Raw genomic sequence first — 20,578 nt, forward strand, 5'->3', positions numbered from 1 at the left:
GGGGCTGGCCGCCTCTTCTCCAGCCGGCCCGGCTAAGCCGGGCCAGTTTGCCCACTTTCTCACACCTCCACTCGTAGCGACAGACAAAGTCATCCTATCAAGCATGCCTGGGGATCATCCGGAGCCCCATATCTAGGTACCGTGCAGAAGTAGGGGAAATTTCTGTTCTTTCTGCATATCGAAAGTAACAAGAACCCCTGTTCAACGCCCTAGATACCTCTATATCAGTACCCAAAGTACCCTGGCTCCTTACCACCAACACAGACCTTCTAGACAAAGGAGCAATGTGTCAGAAGTGGAGAGAGTTCAGGGGCTTCTGTTGGCAGCGTTACCCCCGTCCCGTGGAATTTCGCGCCCCCTGAACACGTTGTTCGCACTCAAGGCAATGTGCCGTGGGAAGCCAGTCTAACACAAGGCGGTAATCCGGTGAATCTCGGTGTCTGTATCATTTCTCATTCTTCAAGTCCAGACGTCACCTTCAAGGAGTCGGTGGCCGTACCGCACTTCTCATCCCCAATTGCTTCACTTCCATAACTTATCCAAGCAAGTCCCTAGACAGCAAATCATCTGCAATGCTTGGTCTCGTTGCCGTTTTCAGTGCCCTGGGCCTCATCCAGAATGCGGTGTCATGTTGGACCGGCGAGGATTTGTATGACATCTGTCACTCCAAGCCCTCACTGTCTATCTTTGAACAAACCGCTTGCGACGAACAACCCCACCTAAATGCTACCACCAACAGCCTTCACGGACCTCGGCGATCGGAGCACAATACGAAATGGGAAGGGCCTGAGCATTGTCTTGCAGGATTTTGTGTCCACTGGACAGCTGATGGTGACAGCACACTCGTCACAAATGGGCATCGGGTCAAGACAATCATGGCTGAGGTTTCGCATGCACGGAAAATGGCCTCAAATCCCACCGCTGATGGAGAAGAAAAGTCATTCCGCGTGGCCGAGATAGCCGGCAAGGGCATTGGACTCATTGCCACCCGCCCCATTAAAAGGGGGGTGATGGTCATGGTCCGGCAGCCTTCACTTTTGGTTCAAGTGGCAGCTCAAGCCCGGACAGATGTGCATCTGCGAAACCGAATCTACGCCACCGTGTTGGAGAAACTCGGGGTCCAAACACGTGGGCAGCTGTTGGGAATGGTGGGCCGTGATCTGGGCGACAAAATTGACAAAAACTGTTTTCGTCTCAGGGCAAGCGGGGAGAAGGCTGGTGGTGATGGCGGTAACGATTACATAGCATGTTACCCGGAAGTGGCCATGCTGAACCACGATTGTAGGCCGAGGTACGTTTCAACTGGCAACAACGGTCAATACCTAGTCACAGCATCGTTCACAGCGCTGGCTTCTGGGAACTAACCACGGTTGTTGGTTGGTTACAGTCTCAGTTACACCATCGATGGCGCGACAATGACCGTATCATCGGTTCGGGACATCGATGTGGGCGAGGAGCTGAGCGACAGCTACATTGGCTTGCTCTCGACGAGGGCCCAGAGGCTTTCGGAGCTCAGACATTGGGGCTTCAACTGCTCTTGTGCACACTGCAGTATGAGCGGCAAAGAGGCTGCCAAATCTGATGCTCGGCTGCGAGCAATCACAGGTCTAGAAGCCGACCTGGACAATTACCGAAAGACGCTGGTGATGCCCGAGACTGGTCTGGAGCTGATCGACTTGTATCTGCGAGAGCGGCTTGATATTTATATGGACAGAGCCTATATGCAAGCTGCCCTGAACTTCGCCGCATTCGGGATGGAAGAAGAAGCAAGGCGCTATGCAACGCTGGCAGTAGAGGCAATCGAGGCGAAATCTGCAGCTGGCGGTCATAGTGCGGATTGGCACTCGATGCGACATCTGTCGAGGAACCCGAGCTCGCACTGGATCTGGGGATATCGAAAGGGGGATGGCCACTAGACAGATTACATTTCGGAACCTTTGCGGCGAACTCCTGTAATCCCCGCTTACTGATCCTTTTGCCCAAAATGCTTCTCCCCAACTCGCTAGGCATCTTTCATAGCGCTTCTCTCCCGTACAGCCGCAGCCATTCGGCGGCCGTCGTCTGTCCCGAGAGCCTCAAACCCCTGAATAACACCTTCACGGTCCCCCACGCTCAATTCTTGGCTCATCTTGTGCTTTCCTTCAAGTCGGTCGATGGTGATCTCGACGCCGGTAATGGCCTTTTTGAGAATGTTGATAAAAGAGCTGGGCGCGTCAGTAATCTCCCACGGTGCCGGGCGCCCGTCGACGCCGGTATAGCCCATGATGTTGCGCTCGGTATGCTCAGACAAGTCGACAAGCTGTTTGTCAAGAAAGGCGGCCGTGGACTCGGCCTTGGTGTCGAAGAAGACGGTCGCCCGCCCGTAGACCTGTACGGCAGAGTAGTTCCATGTCGGAGCTACCTTGCCGGTTGTTGGCTTGGTTTCGGTGTAGAACTTGGTCGTGACATAAGACTGGACGGGCCCGGTAAAGACCACTAGCACCTCTTGTTGGAGTGTGCCATTCGCAACCGTGCCCGACTCACGCTCGACAGCCTCCTGCATGGCCTTGCAGTGAGGGTTCTGCTTCGCTAGATGGCCCCGTAGCGTGCCCAGTTCCGTGTTGCTGTCTTCGTCGAGCACGTCAAGCACCCATGGAATGTGGGTGCATTGTAGTGTCGGGTAGTTGGGCGAGGGCAGTGTCGTAATAAGGATTCCTAACGGGTTCTCGCGGATGAAGCGCCGGAGTTCCGAGATGTCAGTCTCGACGTGGGCGCTTCGAAAATACATGGTGGTGGTAGTGCGTGGAGTTGAGTCGTAGAACAGTACAAGTCCAATCACCGCATCTAGCTTTTATATTCTGGGGGACCAGCGTAGCATGGGGTAGTTCTAACAATAGGTACCTACGACTTGTTTTGCTGACTCACGGCCACAGAGTCCGCGTCTCCTTGTCAATGAGTTGCCACAAGAAGCTGCTGATGACTCAGTACCCCAGGACCTCTCCCAGCTGCCACTCCCTGGGTGGGTTTCTCTCAAGCCGTTCAAATCAGGACATAGGAATCTTCCCGTTTTCGACAGCAAACTGACTTTGCGCATTCCTTCATGGTTTCCAGAGTTGACTTTTTCTGACTTCTTCACAGAGCCGAGGCCTTCTGTCTGTCAATGACACCGGCTGGGCGGCCAGGGAAAGGACCGGGAATAGATACCCCGGATGTCAATGCCGAGGAGGCTCCCCGGTGCGCTAACCTCGGACCGTCGAATAAGGAGAGCGAGGGGAGCATTGCTGGCCTGTCAATGCCGGGGGGTGACTGCGCCAAGGCGGTAGGCCCCTGAGATTTTGGTGGAACCCTCCGTGCAAATCACCGAGCTTGCCTTGAAACGGAAAACACCACGAGACATTCCCCGGTTCATTGGCATACCGGTTACCAGGTGCCCGCGTGGGAGATGATGGGCTGAACCGTGAAGGTGGAAATCCTCGGAACCACCCGCGCGTCGAGGAGCACATTTCTCCCCTCTTCCCAGTCCCCTCCGTTCCACGACTTCCCCTTTCCTGTTTGTTTGTGTTTCCCCGCCGGTTCTGCTTGTTGTTTTGGTTTCATGTTGACTTGAATCCTTCGACTCCCTGCCGGTGCGGTGGACAACCCGCCCATAACTCCCCTTCCACCTTTCCACCATGGAGCCACCACCTGACCCCCCACCCGGCCCGGCTCCGATGTTTCCCGTCAACGAGCGCATCGCACTCCTGTCCCAGGTCCACATCGGAACCACCATCCCTCTGCTTGTCTTGTGCCTCATGCCCTTCTTCGCCCGCATGTACATCAGAATCTGGCCGGTATGGCGGTTCGGCGTGGACGACGGCTTCATCGTTGCTGGCCTGGTAATGCTCACCGCTCCCAGCACAGCCTCCCTTCCGCCTCCCTTGACGCTGACATCATCCACCAGTTATTCGCCATCACGGACTGGGCCTTGCTTGAGGAAGAGCTTTATTTCAAGCCGCAACTGATCTCCTTCGAAGAAACCATGTTTGCCGTTAAGCTAGCCTACTTCGCCATACCGGTGTGGGCGATTGCCATGACACTAATCAAGACATCCATCATCCTCACCCTCCTCCGGCTTCCACTGAAACGGTCTTACAAGGGCATGTTGTATGCTCTGTTGGTTATCCAGCTCACTTTTGGAACCGCCAATACCATCTACAACTTCACCAAATGCCAGCCCTTCCACGCCTCCTGGGACGTGACTGTCAAAGACAGACGGTGCCCCAGCGGCGAGACTGACCTCGTCGTCTCCAACCTCATGTCGGCGCTCAATATCGTAACCGACCTTTTGTTGTCTGTCACGCCCATGTTCATGTTCTGGAACCTGCACCGCCCGTTGCGCGAGCGCATCCTGATCTGCAGCCTCACCAGCATCGGCCTGTTCGCCACCTTCGCGTCTATCATGAAAGTCGTCGTCATCGCCGAATGGACCACGGCGCGGGACCCCTGGGCAACAGCCATCTCGATCGGCACATGGACCATCACCGAACAGTTTGTCTCCATCCTCGCCGCCTGCAGCCCCTCGCTCAAGAAGCCCATCGAGAACCTGCTCAACAAGTTTGGGATCCCCCTGGTCGAGCATGACCCCAACATCTCCTTCATGCATATCCCTCCTGACATGGGGTCGGGGGCGTCTAGGCGACTGGCGAGGAGGCGGCTTGATGACGGGGAGGCGCAGCTGAGCCCTGTCCCGTCGCACACGGCGACGGCCGAGACGAGCCGGGATAGGGATGCTGAGGGTTGTGGGGACAAGTCGTTGACCTGCTCGGTAACGGGGTCCACTTCACGTACCGCTCTTTGGGGGACTTGACGTGTCTTCGGGATCTAGCAAGCGTTTACCTACTCAGTCCAACCCCGGACCACGCCGCCGAGGGACCGGCGAGGCCGTTCCGGAGTACATTCGGAAGATCGAGGATCTGCGTTTATCACTCCACCTACAGCTCGAAGCGATAGATGGTAATGTCCCAGAACACTACGCTTTTTACGAGCCCTACCACGTGGGAACAGGTAACAATCCAATGCATCACGTTGCACGAGCATATCGGCTGACACCCATTCTTCGCTCAGCTTCCCAAACCGAGTTCATGTTTCTCCGCCCAGCATACCTTCACGGGCCTGATCCTTCGCCAACCTGCCGACTTCGACCCATGAGCAACCCGCAGCACCGAGACAACAAAAGCAAGGGAATTCACGGCGCCGTGACTAGAAAGCGATGGGAGTAGGATACTTTATCGCACGCACCCAAAACGGAAACCAGCTTCTGTTGGAAAATCTGTGGGGACGGTCCAGTTGCTCATATGTCCTACTGCAACCACCTCCCAACTCTCGACAGCAGTGATTGTGAATACCGCTGCCACCCAAGTTGTTGGGTGTACCTGAATTTGGCCAACAAGAACCTGCGGCAGGGTTTGTCCAACACATGAGGGTATATCATTCAGCACCTATCGTGGAGTATTCCAGCTATGATAGTCTGTTGTCCCCACGGGGAACCGGTCTACGTTTGGCCCAAACTTTCATAACGATGGGTGTAGAAAGGGGACTTGGGAAACGGGCGGGAAAATGGGCTGGGCAAGGTTGTTCCTTTTTGCAACACAGGGCACGTCGGATATAATCCCTTCCAGCTTCCCGAAAGGTTCCTTTGCCTGGAGGAACTCCAGGTTCCTTAGGTCGGAAATGCCATGGCTTGCTCTAAGCACAAACCAATTTCTTTCCTTTTTCGAACTATTGTCCACTTCTTTTCCACTTTTTTTCTACTTTAAAAAAAACGGTGTCATTGTTAACCTGTACTGTCGACTTCTCACTGTAGAATTTTGGCTTTTTCTTCCTTTCGATTTCTCTCGATGGCATCTCGACGTCTGGCGTCATCTGCATTCTGCTTCGTCGAATCAGCATCTCTTAGTTAGTCTTGGCGGTGGAGGTGCACGGACCGTTGTTGCTTTACCTGGCCAATTAGACCACCAGGGAAAAGCCGCTTACCCGCACTTGGGCATCAGGGCCCCTGTGACTCGCTGCTTCGCTCGTGCCTTTGCGTGCCTCCGCCGCGCAGTCCTTGACAATCACGAACCAAGAAATCAAATTTCTGTCAAAAAGTGGCGGAAATGAGGTTTTATGGTCGACATCTATTATGGGTTGACTATTACTACTAGAGCGACGTACCCGCATCTTCGTCAGCAGCTTCAGCAGCCTGCGCTGATTCAGGCATGGCGTCCCATTCCTGAAACCACGGTTCGTGCCTGTGGTCTTCCTCGAACCGCCGTCTGGTCTCCTCGCCCTGTCGTTCCAGCTTGAGGATGGCGTCCCTCATGTCTTTATCGAGCACGTTCTTCGGCTCGATGAAGTCACTGCGCGCCGGCTTCCGAAACAGATGCAGCCCGTCCCAGCTCTGCGCCCTCGACAGCTGCACGTACAAGCTCATGAAACTGGGCCGAGTCGCTGTGCCGCCGCCGCGTACGCCTTTCAGGTTGACGAGGACGTCTGAGAACTGCTTTCCCTGGCTCTTCTGATCCGTCATGGCGAAGGCCGGCGTGCAAAGAGGTCCCGTTCTGTGGGTGACCCACCGAAAACCCGGCTTGCCCCTCCATCCGCCTTCCTTGCCCCGCATTTGGCTCGGGATGGCGACCATCTTGCTCTTGACTAAGATGGCGCCGTTGGGGAGCCTGGGGATGGCGAGGCCCGCACTATCGTCCGACTGGAGGAGGACGGCCACGGGTGGCCCGAGGTGGAAAGTCACGTCGTTGGCGAGGGCGATGGTGCCACAGGCGAGGTCGGGGAAGATGTCGACGGCCTTGAAAGGCGCCCCGTGGCCCACCTTCAGCCCGACAAACTGGTTGCGAGTCACCACGACCGGTATGCCTTGGGCGTAGAAGAAGAGGCCGGGGGTCGGCAGTTGCGAGTCGTCTCCGTGGCGGAGCACGTGGCATAGCTCTTGCGTACTCAATCGCTTCCCCGACTCAGTGTCGTGCTTGGCCGCAAAGACTGAGATGTGGAGACCATCCTTCAACCGGAACATATCGTGAATTGCATGAATGACGCGAGATTTGCCCGTACCGCCCTCGCCGCCGACGTACTGGAAGTGCTGCCGGCCCCCCTCTTCTTGCAGCCGCGTGCCGCGGTCGTCAAGGAACGCTGCTGGTATTAATACCGCCAGCGGCTGGAGCTTGTTTAGGGTCCAGTGTCTGGTGAGCTCCAGGGCTACATCGACGTGTGTTGCATAACGGCCAAGTTCCAGCCGCATCTATCCGCCCGGACCGACCCCGTCTGCTGGCAGTAACCCAACAAAGAAGAGGCAGGAACCAAGCTCTCCCGAACCGGTCAGAAGCAACAGATCCACAGCGGGAAGAAAGAAGGCGCGGCTGTATGACTAAACCCGACATTAATACGAAGAGACCACATTTGCTTGCTTTCGTAATGCTCGTCAACTTCAATGCCCGAGCGTCAATCGCAGGACGGCATTTTCTGATGCCACTATCGGCTAACTGCGACAGCGCGTTCCCCCAGGCTTCCTTTGGCGTGCCCGCGCGCAGCGGGCACGGTCACTCCTGTTGTCTTCAACGGTCAGGAGAACATGGGGGTCGTCCACCTCCTTGCCAGTTGCAAAAAGTCTTCGCGGAGGAGAGTGGAGTTGACAAGTGGGATGTGCTCCACTGGCCCATCATGACATAACCCCTTGTGGTGTAGTTGGCTATCACGTTCGGCTGTAAAGGAATTTATTGATTACCGAAAGGTCACCGGCTCGATTCCGGTCGAGGGGACTTTTTTTTTTTTTCCTTGTGCAACGCTCAGCCACTGCTGTGCCGCCGAAATAAACACACCCAGCGACGACTGCACGACAGAGCTTTATGCTTACCAAGGGATGAATTTGCTAGCTTGAGCGCGAAAGGAGTGAAAACGGGGCTTCAACGAAACACAAATTGTTGGCGACTGCATTCGAGTTATATTTGCGTTATCCGGCCCAGTACTTGTGGCAAAGGTCGTTCCAAGTACCTATATACAGTCCTCATCCACCACCATCAAGACGCCTTCCATAGGGCCCTAGCAACCACCAAACTAAGCGCAAGCATCGCAGACAGCCTGGGCTGCGTCGAGCACGGCCGGAGCACCATCGAGACCGCAGTTGGTGATGACGCAGGAAGCAGCGGCCAGCTGGAGGTCGGAAAACTTGCCGCACATGCAAGCGTAGTCCTCGGTTCCGCAGCCAATCTCGGTGACGGCCGCGAGGATGCAGGAATACTGATCCATGGTGTACCGGGTCAGCGTAGTTCTCGTTTCAAAGGCTATCTCTTCTGTGAACGTCGGTGGGGGGAGCTTACGCCGCAAACGGGGATGTTGTCCACCTCGGGGCACTCAGCCTGGCGTCTGACCGCAGGGCTGGCGGAGGCCACGGCGGCGAGGGTAGCAATGACGAGAGTAGAGAGCTGCATTGTGGCTGTTGGCTTGGGGGATGTGTTTTTGTTGGCAGAGTTGAGACTAGTGTGTGTGTCTGTGATTGTGTGTTGAAGAGAGGAAGGAAGTCTGAAGGAAGGAGAGAGGCAACTATTTATACTATTCCACGCTTCCAGACATGCCGTTTTCCGGGCTTCTCGCCAAGAAGACATCGCTTCTTGTTCTGTCCCTTCACGATCTCTACACTCCCTTTCCGGCCCAACCCCTCACTCCGATTTCTCCATCTTACGTTCTCACGATGCTAGTAGCCAATAGAGCAGTAGGCTATATGAGCCCCGAAGGCGAACGCAGCCTTACATTGGCGCGAGACTCCTAGGAATTGGAAATGGTGGGGTGGGGACTGGAGGCCCGTTGGTCAGGGCGGGCACACCACAGATTCCCCTATGCACGGCATGAGATCTGTATGGGGTAGATGCCCGAAAGAGGCAGGTTTCTACCCCAGATTCTCGTCGATCTCTTCTCCATTGGCATCCATTGACTTTGCATTTCGCGGGGAGAGCCGGGGTAGGGGGGCTCGGCGCTACACAGCATCGGCTGGGGGTTACATCCAAAGCTGGGGACAGCACCTTACCGACAAATGGCATCTGATTAAACCGTGCTTTTTCCGCCGAGGTATGCAACTGTCTTTCCCATGTGAAGCTCACTCCTGATATTGAATCATACAACCGCCACCCAACGCATCTAACCCCGCCACCCTCCCGGGGTAGGTGACATTCGTCAAGCTCGATTCATGCTTCCTGTATCTCCCGGGCCAACCGGAGGGTTTTACACAGTTCTCCCTCCAATGTCTGACGCCGCCTCGGACTTCCCTACAGTCACGATTCAAAACCGGAATGAGGAATGGGACCAAAAGTTCGGTCACACGAGCGCGCTGGGACCCTGGGGGTACCACCTTTGATGGTCCAATACAACAACCGGGGCATCTCGGAGACAGGGATACAGGTAACTCTCAACGTAGGCCAATGACAACATTGGGTGGTAGTATTGCAACACCTCCTCGGAGCCAAGCGTCTGAGTCTCGGACCTATCGACACCACAGTGAGTGAGTGTTGCTCGTTGATGTTGGATTAGTCTAGTGGCAAGCCTCATGCAATATGAGAAGTACTATTGACACTCTGCATTGAAGTTGCCGAGGAATGCAATCAACTGAAAGCATGTGAGGCAACATCAAGTTGACGAACGCATGGTGTGGCTGGTTATGCTGTAACATTCCGAGCCTCAAAGGCCACAAACTATGTAACCATGACCAATTCACCACCTATTGTAGCAGAGCATAAGCTGGTGTTTTGATAGACCGTAGCATTTCCTCTACCTCGGAAGCTCCTTTGTATCCTACAGCGATCTGGTTCCTGGGCCCTATCGAGACCTAACTGAGCACCCTGAGTGATTATCCCATGGATCAACCACATGTCAGCGTCAGATCAACCCCACTTACGACCCCCCTTCTCTTCCTCCCGCTCAAGGGCGCACTCTTCCTTCATCCCTCCCTCCTCTCCCTCCTTGCTCCATACTTTTCCACTCCTTAACCCGTTAACGCCAACGGCACCCCATTTGTGTTACATTGTGCCAGCCGAGCCATGCTAGCGAAGAGCATATGTCAGGCAAGCTTGTGTTGATGACAATTGTTCAATCTTCTCCCGCACTGCTCCGATGTGAGTTGGCAGATACTCTTCGCTTGATGTCTGATGATTGGGAAGAGAGATCAAAAAAGGTGTTATGTAAAGGGGTGACTCGAAAAGGATGATGCTCGGTTGTTGGCATGAACGAGAAGACCACAAAAACAACCTAGCCAGGCAGGCTACGATATTATATTCGGCCTTTTTGCCGAACGAGACCCTCCCAACAACCACGACCATCAGTACGGCCAATCACCAATTACCTAGTAAATATGAGCATGTGCACTCACTGCACTGTTTACCTCCAGGGGCAACAAGGAGCAGTAGTAGTAACAGTGATAAACGGGCAGGCTAACTCGCCTGTATGCTTGTAACTAGCTACCTCACACTTTTCAATGGCCAACTGCGGGTACAGAGACATGGGAGATTGTCCAGCCCTCGAGAGTGGTGACAATATGAACAGTGGAGTCCCGGGTTTCGTGTTTCGTATTTGACAGACTGCTTTTGGGCCAAGGGTATGAGTTAGGCCGGCTGACACAGTGCGGTGGCGAGCTATTTTACTGGCTCGTGTATTTTGCTTATGTTGAATTTATTTCCCAACCTTGATGCCGATAATGTACGTGCCAGCAGCTCGAACAGATGTCCATGTTACCTATATAACAAGATGTTCAGCAAATTTGTCAACTTTCCTTCCCCCAGGCTGGCTGTCTGCCTAGCCGTCTTACCTGTAGCTCTTCCCGTCACATACCTGATCTACCTCGACCACGCTGTCTCCAAACAGCTCAACACCGCAACGGGCGTCCGCAACACGAAGAGACGTACCTCTACTGTCCCAGCCAACGTTACCAGGCCGATCACACTGCCGGAAGAGGTCAGAGCCGACGAGTCGGAATGGATCCTCGCATACGAACGGATCACCTCCAAAGCCTTAGCACCATCCAGCCTGCCGGATAACCTATCGGCCGTGGTAACCGACTACGTCCGAGCGACCATGACGGCCTTCAGTTGGACGCCGCAGGCCTTCTTGCTCCGCGCGGCTGCTGGGGACAAGGCGGTGAAGAAGACGTTTGACACGCCGTACATTCAGAACCTTGGGTTTTGCAACGGCGAGCGGGTGAATGGGTTCTGGAGCGTCGTGTATCGAGGAAACGGGGACCTGCAAGAACACGAACGGGTGGAGATGGCGTTGGATGCGCCGCCTACTTACAAAGGGGCGAGGGTTAGTGGGGTGATTGTTGCTGGAGTGGAGGTGCAGGGTGATGGGGGTGTTGTGTTTGTCAACGAGACTTGGATGTGGAGGAAAGAAGACGAGGCGCCGTTGTTGTTGGAGAGCAGGTTCGGCGGATGGTTTCATGTGGTTGTGTCGGGTTGGCTTGTGATGAAGGGGGTCAGCGCTGTAACGGCAATGAAGCAGTTGAAGGCGGCATAATTTGCTCGGAGGAAAAGGGGCGAGGCAAGAGGTCGCTGGATGACTGAAATGAGGGGGAAATAATTTGTGAATTGTAATAATTTGTTCAGGAAGAAGCATGTTCAGCGAGGCAGGTGCGTAGGGGCGCGCTGCGCAGGTCGGTCAACCCAGCGGTGCGGCACCAGCAGGGCTCTCAAACCCCCACAACGCAGCGCGTTCAGCGTCGCAAACCAAGCAATTACATAACAACCGACCAAGCGCGGTAATCCTCAGTCAGCGTTGCCCGCTGTAACACGCTATAATAAACCTGCACTTATTCTTACACTGAACTAGACTTGTCAGATAGGGTAACGGAGGAGCGGAGCAACAGACATGGCATTCGGACGACAGCAGACACACCGCATCAGGAAGAGAACCGCGTCCGCTAAACCGAAGGCAAAGACAAACGAGGACCGCGTTGAGAGCGACGTGCTCCTTGCTATTAAGCCAGAGCATCTCGCTAACATTGCCCGCCAAAAAAAGAACCACGAATACCGCAAGTATCGGTTGGGGAACGGCGTGGAGCGTTTGTGGTTCTATGAGACTGGCGATAACAATGGCAGGTCAGCTATCACGTATGCTTTCTCTTCTCTTCTCCCAGCCATGTCCCTCTCGCTAATAGCTAGGAGACACATCGCCGTGATACCATCCGATGTTCGACACACCCCGGGTGAAGTACCCACAGAGCCCTTCGGCATTGGCAACGAGGACTTCAATGCTGGCCTGAAGGAATCCAAGTACGGATACCCTGTCCTAGAACTGTACGAGCTTGTCAAGCCTGTCACGTTGGCAGAGATGAAAAGCAGCTGGGGCATGGGCGGTGCACCGATGGGCTGGCGCTACCTCAAGGCCGGCTTGTGGGAGGATCGATGGGGGACCGAAGAAAGGCGGGACGAGAAGGTGAAGAAGCTGTTCTGAGCAGCCGCCTCTGGATTCCAGGCATAAAATAGCCAAGCGCAAGTTTGGACTTTAGTATTCCGTACAAAAGATACCCAGTACATCCTCTCCAACCAACACCAACACCAACCAGTCTCCCCCTCAGCCCAAGTGAACAACCAAACCCCAACAAAACTCACCATCTCACTCCCACGCCCTCCCCTCAACAATCACCCTCCTCAAGTACTCCACCGAATAACACCGAAACAACTTCCTCGGATCCGCCACCCACCTCCCCACCTCCTCCCAAATCCTCCTCAACCCCTCCTCATCCCCCGCCACCCTATCACCACCCACCACCCCCCTCTTCAACACGCGATAACTCCCCAACCCCGCCGTCCCCAACACCCTCTTCCAATCATACCGCAGTTGGCGTCCATACAACGAGCTGAATCGCTTCGCCCCGCTCCAATCCACCACCAGCGGCGCGTACAAAATATGCGGCGTGCGCCCCCCCCACCCCACACCCCCCTTTCACCCCCATCGCTGCGCTCCACTCCGCCAGCGGCCGGTAGAGCATCGCCTCCTGGTACCCCGCCCGCGTAGTCGGCGCCGGTCACGCGCACGTGGTGCGTGTGGGTGTCGAGCAGGTGGCTCATGCTGCGGAGGAGGTTGCGCGTCGGGGCGTTGGCTTCGAGGCGGGAGAGGGCGGGCGGGTTGCGGGTGATGGGGATGGTGTGGGGACCGTGATGCGGGCAGTGGAATATGATTGCCGCGGGGGTGTCGGGGGTGGTGGTGCTCTTGGTGTAGCGGTTGAGGCGGCCGTGTTTTTCGGCGAGGTTGCAGCCGGGAATGGGGCAGGCGGCGCGCAGGGCGAGGGTGCCGTACTTGGGGGAGAGCTGGCGGCCGAGGGTGCGGTGGTTAGTGATGAAGTAGTCGAGCAGCTGCGGCACGAAGGGGTTGGAGAAGAAGTCGGATTGGACGGTTGTTGTGACGGGGATGTTGGACCAGCGGGAGAGGAGGTTGAGTACTTCGTGGTAGTCGCCTGTCCAGGTGGCTGAGGCGCTGGGCGTGTCTCGGTATGACTTTTGGTAGTGGATTCCGTCGATTTCGAGTCCTTCTCCCTTGACTGGTGCCGTGTCGACGAAGGTTATGTTGACTGAGACAGGAGGAGGCTGGAATACAGCCCGACTGTGCGCGGCCATGGCCTGCATTCGGTCCCGCATCGCTCGAGCCACCGCGAAGGCATAGCAGAAGACGATGAGAGTGCCGCAGTGTGGTGAGTTGTTGGGCTGTGCTCCTGCGTGGATGACGATTGGGCGACTCGGAATGTTGTCAGCCAGCCGTGCTTCCGCATACGCGTCAAGATTGAGGGCTTCATCGTGCATGAGGCCTTCCAGGAGAGGTTTGATAAGGTCATCCCGGAAGGCGTAGGAACCGCCGCCGAGCGGATCGTGTACCAGGCCGTCATGGAATGCAGCGTACAACGGCTGCTCCGGATTCAGGGTATGGAGCAGCGACTCGATGGCGGAGAGGACTTTGCGGCGGTCGGGAACGGAAGAAGCATCCCCGCCGGACGGCTTGGGTAAGACTGGCTCTTGCTCCGCGTTCGCGATGGGAGTCAGTAAGGCAACAAAATCGCGAGCGGCGGTCGCACGATCAATCGGGTTTGACAACTTGTTAGTTGTGCTAAAGTTGAGAATACAAGGTCGAGGCCTGCGAGAGGTGTAGGCACGAACGCCGAATCGGCCAAGGTGACTTTTCGTCTTAAGTAGTTGATTCATTGCGCTGATCCTGGAGAGGAACGATGGAAGTGCTGGGGAGATGAGGGTGGTTGGGTATCAGTGATGTAGGAGTCGCGTTCAGCGCGAATGTGAGAAGAATCGGAGACATTTCATGTTGTCATAAAGGCGGAAAGATCGCGTCTGTTCTACATTATCATTGCCAAATATTGGAGCTGGACAAAGCTCCTTCCAAAGTGACAGTAGATGGGTAAAGTTTGACATCACGGTAGCTTTGCTTCTGCGTTGAGTTTCCTTTGACTCAAAGCATACGGGGCAGTCAAGGATTCAGGGGTGGCCAGGGCATTGACCGCACAGCAACTACATACCTCGGTCCCAAGTGGTAGCACGCACCAGGCATACTTGTTTCTGAGTCAAGGTTGCAACCAGAGAACATATTCCTTGACTTCTCCTTTGTGGTTGGAAATATCCGTTAATTTCCCAATACGCGCTGATGACAACAAGTGATTTGGTTACCGAGGTAGCAACAATTGATTCGTACATGATACGGAACTAAAACGACGCGAAATCGCAAACGAGATTCATACATAAGAGTCATATACAAACATACAGTAAAAATATATACAATGCCCAACTGGTTCACAGCGGGCGATACACAACCGTTGCCCTTGAGGTGTGGTGTTGAGAACGAGACCGGTCTTTGCCAGGGTATCCCGTACTCAGGACGGAACCCACCGTGGACATCATCCCCCCTCTCACAACCGCCTCTTCAGCGATATCTCCAAGCCCAACGGCTTCCGCAAGAACCCCTCCTTCGTATCCATATAATCCTGCCTCAAGGTCACATGGTACCGGCGCGACCACGTGGCCACAATCAGCTTCATCTCCATCTCGGCCACATTCCTGCCCACGCAGGCGCGCGAACCATAGCTAAACGGGATAAACGCGTTCTTCTGCCTTGGCGTCAGCTTCTCCCAGCGCTCGGGCTTGAACTCGTCCGCGTCGGGGCCCCAGATCTCCTTGGAGTGGTGGATCGAGTAGGTCGGCACGCTGAGGACGGTGCCGGGCGGGAAGTAGTGGCCCTCGTAGTGGATGCCCGGCGCGTCGTGCGGGATCTGCCGCGGCAGGCCGATGCCTGACGTCGAGTGGAAGCGCAGCGTCTCGTTGACGACGGCCGATAGGTAGGGCAGGTCGCGCACCATGTCGAAGGTCGGCACGTCGAGGTCGGCGGGCAGCGCCGCGTCGAGCTCGGCTTGCAGTTTTTGGATCACGCCCGGTGTGCGCACCGCGTGGAAGAGCAGCGCGCAGGAGGAGTTGGATGTCGTGTCGCTGCCGGCAATGAGCTGGGTGAGTGCTTCGGCGGTGAGTTCTTGTCGTCCGAGAGGTTCGCCCTTTTCGTCGCGGCCGTCGATCAGTCGCTGGAGGAGGTCCTTGCGTTCGGCGGGAGGGGGGTTTTCGAGGCGGGACTTGACGCGCGCGATGGCCATGCCCGCGAGGTTCTCGACCGCTTGGAGGCCCTGGGTGAAGAAGGGGTCGGGGAAGTATTTGGCGAAGGGCTTGAGGGCGGGAAGGCTGCCGAGCGCTGCGGAGACTTCGCCGCGGCGGTTGAGGATCTCGATGGCCGACAAGTAGATCGGAGGGCTGTCCGGGGAAGCACGGACTTCAGCCATGTCGGCGCCAGAGGACAGCATACCGAATGGCGCACCGAAGGCGAGATCACCGATGACGTCAAACGCGAGGTAGTTGAACCAGTTGAGGCAGTCGAGGTGGGCTGCGCCGTCAGGGTGATTCGAGCGCAAGATGAGGTTGTCCAGTTGGCGGACGAAGAGCTCGAGGTTGCTGTGGATGTAGGGCTCGAACTGGGCCACCGATTTGACAGAGAAGGTGTGGGATACGATCTTGCGCTTGCGCGTGTGCTCGGCGCGGTCCCGCGTGTTGAAGAGGCCTCGCTGGATGCTGACGAAGGCATCGTAGAAGTCCCTGGGGGCTTGTCAGTACCTATGCCGCCCTTCGCCAGGCAGATCAAACCCACGCTTTCAGGAAACCATTGCCGTGGCCGTAGACGATTTGGATAGCCTCGTCGTTGCAGAGGCTGACATGGTTCGGCTGAATACGCACAACTGGGCCCAACTTCTTGTGCAGTTTGTCGACCGTGTCGTACCTGTCACCTCGGCGGGCAACTAAAAGTAGCCACCAGTTTGAGAACTGGGCAGGGAACGGCGCCGGAATGTGCTTCAGATGCCGGTAAGTGACAAAATACGGATAAACATAATACACCACGGCGGCAACCAGCAGGGCGGCTGGTGCCCACGGTGAGAGGATGAAGTTGATCAGGGCCATATTGAGTTTCGCAGCATTAAGCAAACCAAGACAAGAAAGAATAATCCGAGATCTCAGGGGTTTATATGAACTTGATCCAACCGCCACTTCGGGTTTTGGTCACGCATGTGATACCCGCCTCCTATCCGTGGGTATGTTCCAGTTGTTGGTGGCTCTACCAAGGCCGAACCAGAGTCTCGCGGTGAGAGTCAGGAAAACGCGGTGATCGTCCACGTTTCCGGCAGCAGTTTCGGCTTCGAAATCTGCGGCCTCTGATACGCCTAAGCCCCGGATTCCGCGGGGCCTGGGGTCGACTCTGATCTCTTGGCTGACGGGGCGCCACCCCAAAATGGCGGGGATGCGGGGCCTACGGTCACCGGCAGCTTGGAGCGGCAGAAGGGCGGAGACGGCGACGGCCGAGCCTAGCGTTTTATTTGTCGGAGCTGTTCGCGCTTCTCGCGACTCCGAACGAGGACCAAGAGGGGCGGTATCCCGAGTGTGGCATCCCTTCGGGCCGTGTGTGGATGTCCAGGAGCGCTCGAAAAAAAAAGCGGGCGAGCGAACCGGAGCGTGTCCTCGGCTGGGGAAACGTGTTGTCGGTTTAGGGTTGAAGATTGACCCATGTTTGCCACGAATACGCCGCATCAAGCATGTCAAAATTGGGGCCCCAGACTTAGGCTGGTAAAATGTCGCGTGCTGATACTCTCAACCACTGGAAATGATATTTGATAAGATGAACACATGGTAATACGGGTAGCATACACAAAAAATAGGTACAGCATCCGCCGCCGGCTTTAAACGGATGTGATAGGGCTCCTGTGCACTGTTTGTGAGATGCCACACGACTACTTAACGTAGCATGTACGAGAGATCAGGGAGATTGGCAATGATCCATTGTGCCGTTTTCTCATGCTCATGTTGCGGATCGCTGGTTGGGGGCAGCTGTGTCGTGATGGATGTTGAGGATACTGGGGGGTTGTTTGTAGTCGTCGCCATCAGGCGAGCAGACGCGGAGTTATCCGAAGTAGGACCAGGAGTTGAATGGTCCACGAGTTCCGGTATAGTGTCTAATGCTTGAACTTGGGGCCCCGACTTGGCGAGAGTTGACTCAAAGGCCGAGACGTCAGCTTTGTCCAAGGGGTTTTGTGTCGTGTCCTTGGCGGCGGGCGTGTGATTAACAATTTTGGTATGCTGGGGTACGGATGCAGCCGGGGTGGATCCGCCGGCAGGTATATGGGTTACTGAGCGGACTGGTATAGGTTGGGGTTGAGAGGCAGCAACAGGTGAAGACACCATCTCGCCCCATTCATCGTCATCCTCGTCGTCGTTATCGGCGGCGGCGGCAACATCGGGGACCCAGGCCCCTTGAGCGGCGGGGTGGATTTGGGCTGTTGGGCCTGCGAGATTCGTAGTGGGTGGGACAGACATCACGCTGATGGAACGCGTGTGGGTAGTGGTTGTTGGTGAGGTTGTGTTCCAACCGAATGAAGGTACACCTGGTCCGGCACTATTTGAAGCGTGGTGTGCCGGTCGTTGTGGCGCCCTTTTCGACGGCCCATCCGCGAGGTGCAGAGAAAGACCGGCTGCTCGGGGGGGCTGCTGGACCGAAAAAGCCCTAGAGTGTGGGCTCTTCTTTCTAAACACATCATCCAGGGTGACCGGCTCGACAGATGAATCCCAACCAAACATGTTCTTCTGAGTTTTAGATATCCCACCCCCGAGAGCCACACGTCCAGCAATGGAGTCTTCTTCCATCCACCGGCGGACGATCTTGATGGTGTCGTCGTGAACCACAGATGTTCCCCAGGCGACCCTCCTGTAGCTGTCGTCGTCTCCGGCATTATGCCTCCGCGAGGACCCCAACCGGGAAATGCGATACCAAGTTTTTCGCTCCGAAATCGTGGTGAAACTATCTTCAATAAAATGATCTGGCACTTCGTGATCCACATCGTGATCGGAAGCGGCTCCCACAGGGGTATTGAACAACTTGGCGACCAAGCCAAAATCCACACCAAAATGGATGGGTCCAAATTGGGAAATCGCTGAGGGACCCGAGGAAAAATTATCGGACAATGAGGGCGACAGCGGTTCAGGTGCGTCAGCTGAAGTTGGCTCTTCAGCGGTCGGTTCAACTTTCGGTATGGAGGGCGACGGGGGAGACGGTCCGTCTGCGTTGACATCCTCGAACTTTCCGAAATCGGCGGCGTCACTTAAACCATCTCCTTTCTGTGCGGCGGAGGAGCTGGTGTTGGTGGGCACGATAACGAGGCCACGTTCTTCGCTCGCTGCCCTCGCAATGCCATCAAACTTGACGACAAGCTCTTGCCCTTTTACAGATGCTTTTCGCGAAGCCGCTGACAGACCCCTTGGCTCCTCGTCAATGGACGTAATCGGCGAGTCCTGTCGTTCGTCTTCGTGATCGGTGTTGTCATTGGACGGCGTGGGGGACTGGTACCCGCGATTGGGCGTGGTCGACTCAACGCTCAACCGCACATCACTACCCGGGGCCGCCACAGGTGTGGTCTGTTCACTCCGTTGGTTTCCCCCGACCCGGCCGCAACAAAATCGGATTCTCTCATGATTTCCGGGTTGCCAATACTTGCGGTATCCGACTTATCCCATACAGCAACCTGATGTTCGATCCCCAACGCCCCAAGGAAATAATAGGCATGTCGATTGGGGAGGCGGATTTGGTAACAAACGCGGGGTGGAGGCAAATTCAAACCAAGGTCTTCCAAAAAGAACCACTGCCCCACGGGTCCGGCAATAATTGTGAAACACAGAGCCATTGGCTGGCTTTGGAGTAGCGATGTTCCCCGGCAATGCGATCGGACTAATTTTGTTGAGCAGGTCGTCTCGTGGGGGGTGCCAGTAGGTTCGGATTCGAACCCCCCCCAACCTCCGGCCCATATCGAGTGCGCTGGCGTCTCTGCCGCGGCTGTCCATTCCCCAGATCCATTATCGTCACCTCCCCAAGGAGATTGTTCTGAAACGGCGGGAATGCGAGGAGAGCTCGACGCGGAGAGGAAGGCGCGTGGTGGAGGAGCAATGTCGGACTTGGCGGGCGAGCCCGGCTTCAAGTCTCTGTCTGGATCTGTTGCGGCCCATGGTGAGCCCCATGGATCGTCCATTGTGTATCGCAACGATTGTCATGTTGCGGGCGAGAGCTCGTCTCTGAAACCGCTCGGCATCGTTCGGGGGAAGAGGTCGGCCGGTACAGGGGCGGCTAATTGGGGATGTTTTCCTCTAGCGAGGCAAGCGGTTTGGTATCGTTTGGGTGCCGTAGAGAAATAGGGGAGATGACGTTGGCTTTCGACGCGCGGTCTGCCGCTCTGCTGCATCGGGGGAGCCGTTCGACGGATTCGATCAAATGCGAGCGGGCCAAGACGGCACAATGTCAAAATAAGGATATAAACCGAGAACGACTTTCTGTAAACCTCACCAATGTCCACAAAGACTTACAACTCGGCGCCAGACCAAGAATCGCGTGGGTTCTAAAAAGCAAGCATTACCGCTGCTTCAGGATCAAAATAAAGTCGCGAGAGACCAACTGGGGCTTGCACCATAAGACAATGAATGCGACTGGCTTCGTATGGCGCCCACATCTGGATTATTTGGACAGTGCACAATTTAGTGTAAAGTGGGACCAAGCCCCTGGACGGCCGGCAGCCCTGCAAGTCAGCGGAAGGTATCGAGCCTTGGCAGGCGGGAGCCGGGATAGGGAGGTCTAGATCTTGGGCGTTTACCGGAGGGTTTCACATGACTTTACAACGAACGAGTACGGTACGAAAATATGCCGACGTTCCGCATCTCGGGGGTTTATCAGATTTGTTTTATTGTTGTATACAAAGTCGGAACCTTCCTCCAAGCATGCCGTCAACATCCGACTTCTGTGGCACTTTTTAGCTCGCATCATTGACGGGATGTGGCTGCAGGTCCACCTGCTGATAAAGCACGCCGATACAGGCCGATGGAGGGGCCAATTGCTCAGCTTCGAACAAAAAAGAACGAGATTGCCATCCCGTGGGATGATCATATTTACGATGGGAAACACGCAACCACCTTGAGGGAAGGGATACTGTTTCCAAATACTTTGAACATCAACCCGCCGACTCGCTATC

At 55.7% G+C, this 20,578-nt stretch overlaps 10 protein-coding genes and 1 non-coding gene across 11 annotated transcripts; 5 read left to right on the forward strand and 6 right to left on the reverse strand.

Moving 5' to 3' along the window:
- Positions 1-875: 875 nt before the first annotated feature.
- Positions 876-1,916, forward strand: CHGG_07500 (uncharacterized protein; the record flags this gene model as incomplete). Its single annotated transcript, XM_001225155.1, has 2 exons — positions 876-1,291; positions 1,388-1,916. 2 exons carry the CDS (start codon positions 876-878, stop codon positions 1,914-1,916), a joined length of 945 nt encoding a protein of 314 aa, XP_001225156.1.
- Positions 1,917-2,002: 86 nt separating this feature from the next.
- On the reverse strand, positions 2,003-2,767 carry CHGG_07501 (uncharacterized protein; the record flags this gene model as incomplete). The annotated part of the gene is made up of 1 exon (XM_001225156.1): positions 2,003-2,767. The coding sequence occupies one exon, from the start codon at positions 2,765-2,767 to the stop codon at positions 2,003-2,005; it is 765 nt and encodes a 254-aa protein (XP_001225157.1).
- Positions 2,768-3,650: 883 nt separating this feature from the next.
- CHGG_07502 (uncharacterized protein) lies at positions 3,651-4,825 on the forward strand (the record flags this gene model as incomplete). Its single annotated transcript, XM_001225157.1, has 2 exons — positions 3,651-3,809; positions 3,875-4,825. 2 exons carry the CDS (start codon positions 3,651-3,653, stop codon positions 4,823-4,825), a joined length of 1,110 nt encoding a protein of 369 aa, XP_001225158.1.
- Positions 4,826-6,004: 1,179 nt separating this feature from the next.
- On the reverse strand, positions 6,005-7,024 carry CHGG_07503 (uncharacterized protein; the record flags this gene model as incomplete). Its single annotated transcript, XM_001225158.1, has 2 exons — positions 6,005-6,063; positions 6,172-7,024. 2 exons carry the CDS (start codon positions 7,022-7,024, stop codon positions 6,005-6,007), a joined length of 912 nt encoding a protein of 303 aa, XP_001225159.1.
- Positions 7,025-7,677: 653 nt separating this feature from the next.
- Positions 7,678-7,766, forward strand: CHGG_11278. The gene has a single exon. It is a non-coding gene; the product is annotated as a tRNA-Tyr (tRNA).
- Positions 7,767-8,061: 295 nt separating this feature from the next.
- CHGG_07504 (uncharacterized protein) lies at positions 8,062-8,435 on the reverse strand (the record flags this gene model as incomplete). The annotated part of the gene is made up of 2 exons (XM_001225159.1): positions 8,062-8,244; positions 8,325-8,435. 2 exons carry the CDS (start codon positions 8,433-8,435, stop codon positions 8,062-8,064), a joined length of 294 nt encoding a protein of 97 aa, XP_001225160.1.
- Positions 8,436-10,737: 2,302 nt separating this feature from the next.
- CHGG_07505 (uncharacterized protein) lies at positions 10,738-11,747 on the forward strand (the record flags this gene model as incomplete). Its single annotated transcript, XM_001225160.1, has 2 exons — positions 10,738-11,460; positions 11,592-11,747. 2 exons carry the CDS (start codon positions 10,738-10,740, stop codon positions 11,745-11,747), a joined length of 879 nt encoding a protein of 292 aa, XP_001225161.1.
- Positions 11,748-12,076: 329 nt separating this feature from the next.
- On the forward strand, positions 12,077-12,438 carry CHGG_07506 (uncharacterized protein; the record flags this gene model as incomplete). Its single annotated transcript, XM_001225161.1, has 2 exons — positions 12,077-12,083; positions 12,143-12,438. 2 exons carry the CDS (start codon positions 12,077-12,079, stop codon positions 12,436-12,438), a joined length of 303 nt encoding a protein of 100 aa, XP_001225162.1.
- Positions 12,439-12,600: 162 nt separating this feature from the next.
- On the reverse strand, positions 12,601-14,180 carry CHGG_07507 (uncharacterized protein; the record flags this gene model as incomplete). Its single annotated transcript, XM_001225162.1, has 2 exons — positions 12,601-12,807; positions 12,924-14,180. The coding sequence occupies 2 exons, from the start codon at positions 14,178-14,180 to the stop codon at positions 12,601-12,603; spliced, it is 1,464 nt and encodes a 487-aa protein (XP_001225163.1).
- Positions 14,181-14,893: 713 nt separating this feature from the next.
- On the reverse strand, positions 14,894-16,478 carry CHGG_07508 (uncharacterized protein; the record flags this gene model as incomplete). The annotated part of the gene is made up of 2 exons (XM_001225163.1): positions 14,894-16,118; positions 16,171-16,478. The coding sequence occupies 2 exons, from the start codon at positions 16,476-16,478 to the stop codon at positions 14,894-14,896; spliced, it is 1,533 nt and encodes a 510-aa protein (XP_001225164.1).
- Positions 16,479-17,306: 828 nt separating this feature from the next.
- Positions 17,307-19,588, reverse strand: CHGG_07509 (uncharacterized protein; the record flags this gene model as incomplete). Its single annotated transcript, XM_001225164.1, has 2 exons — positions 17,307-18,980; positions 19,082-19,588. 2 exons carry the CDS (start codon positions 19,586-19,588, stop codon positions 17,307-17,309), a joined length of 2,181 nt encoding a protein of 726 aa, XP_001225165.1.
- Positions 19,589-20,578: the final 990 nt, after the last annotated feature.

Source organism: Chaetomium globosum, genomic scaffold (assembly GCF_000143365.1).
Source record: "Chaetomium globosum CBS 148.51 scaffold_5 genomic scaffold, whole genome shotgun sequence".
Taxonomy (NCBI): domain Eukaryota; kingdom Fungi; phylum Ascomycota; class Sordariomycetes; order Sordariales; family Chaetomiaceae; genus Chaetomium; species Chaetomium globosum.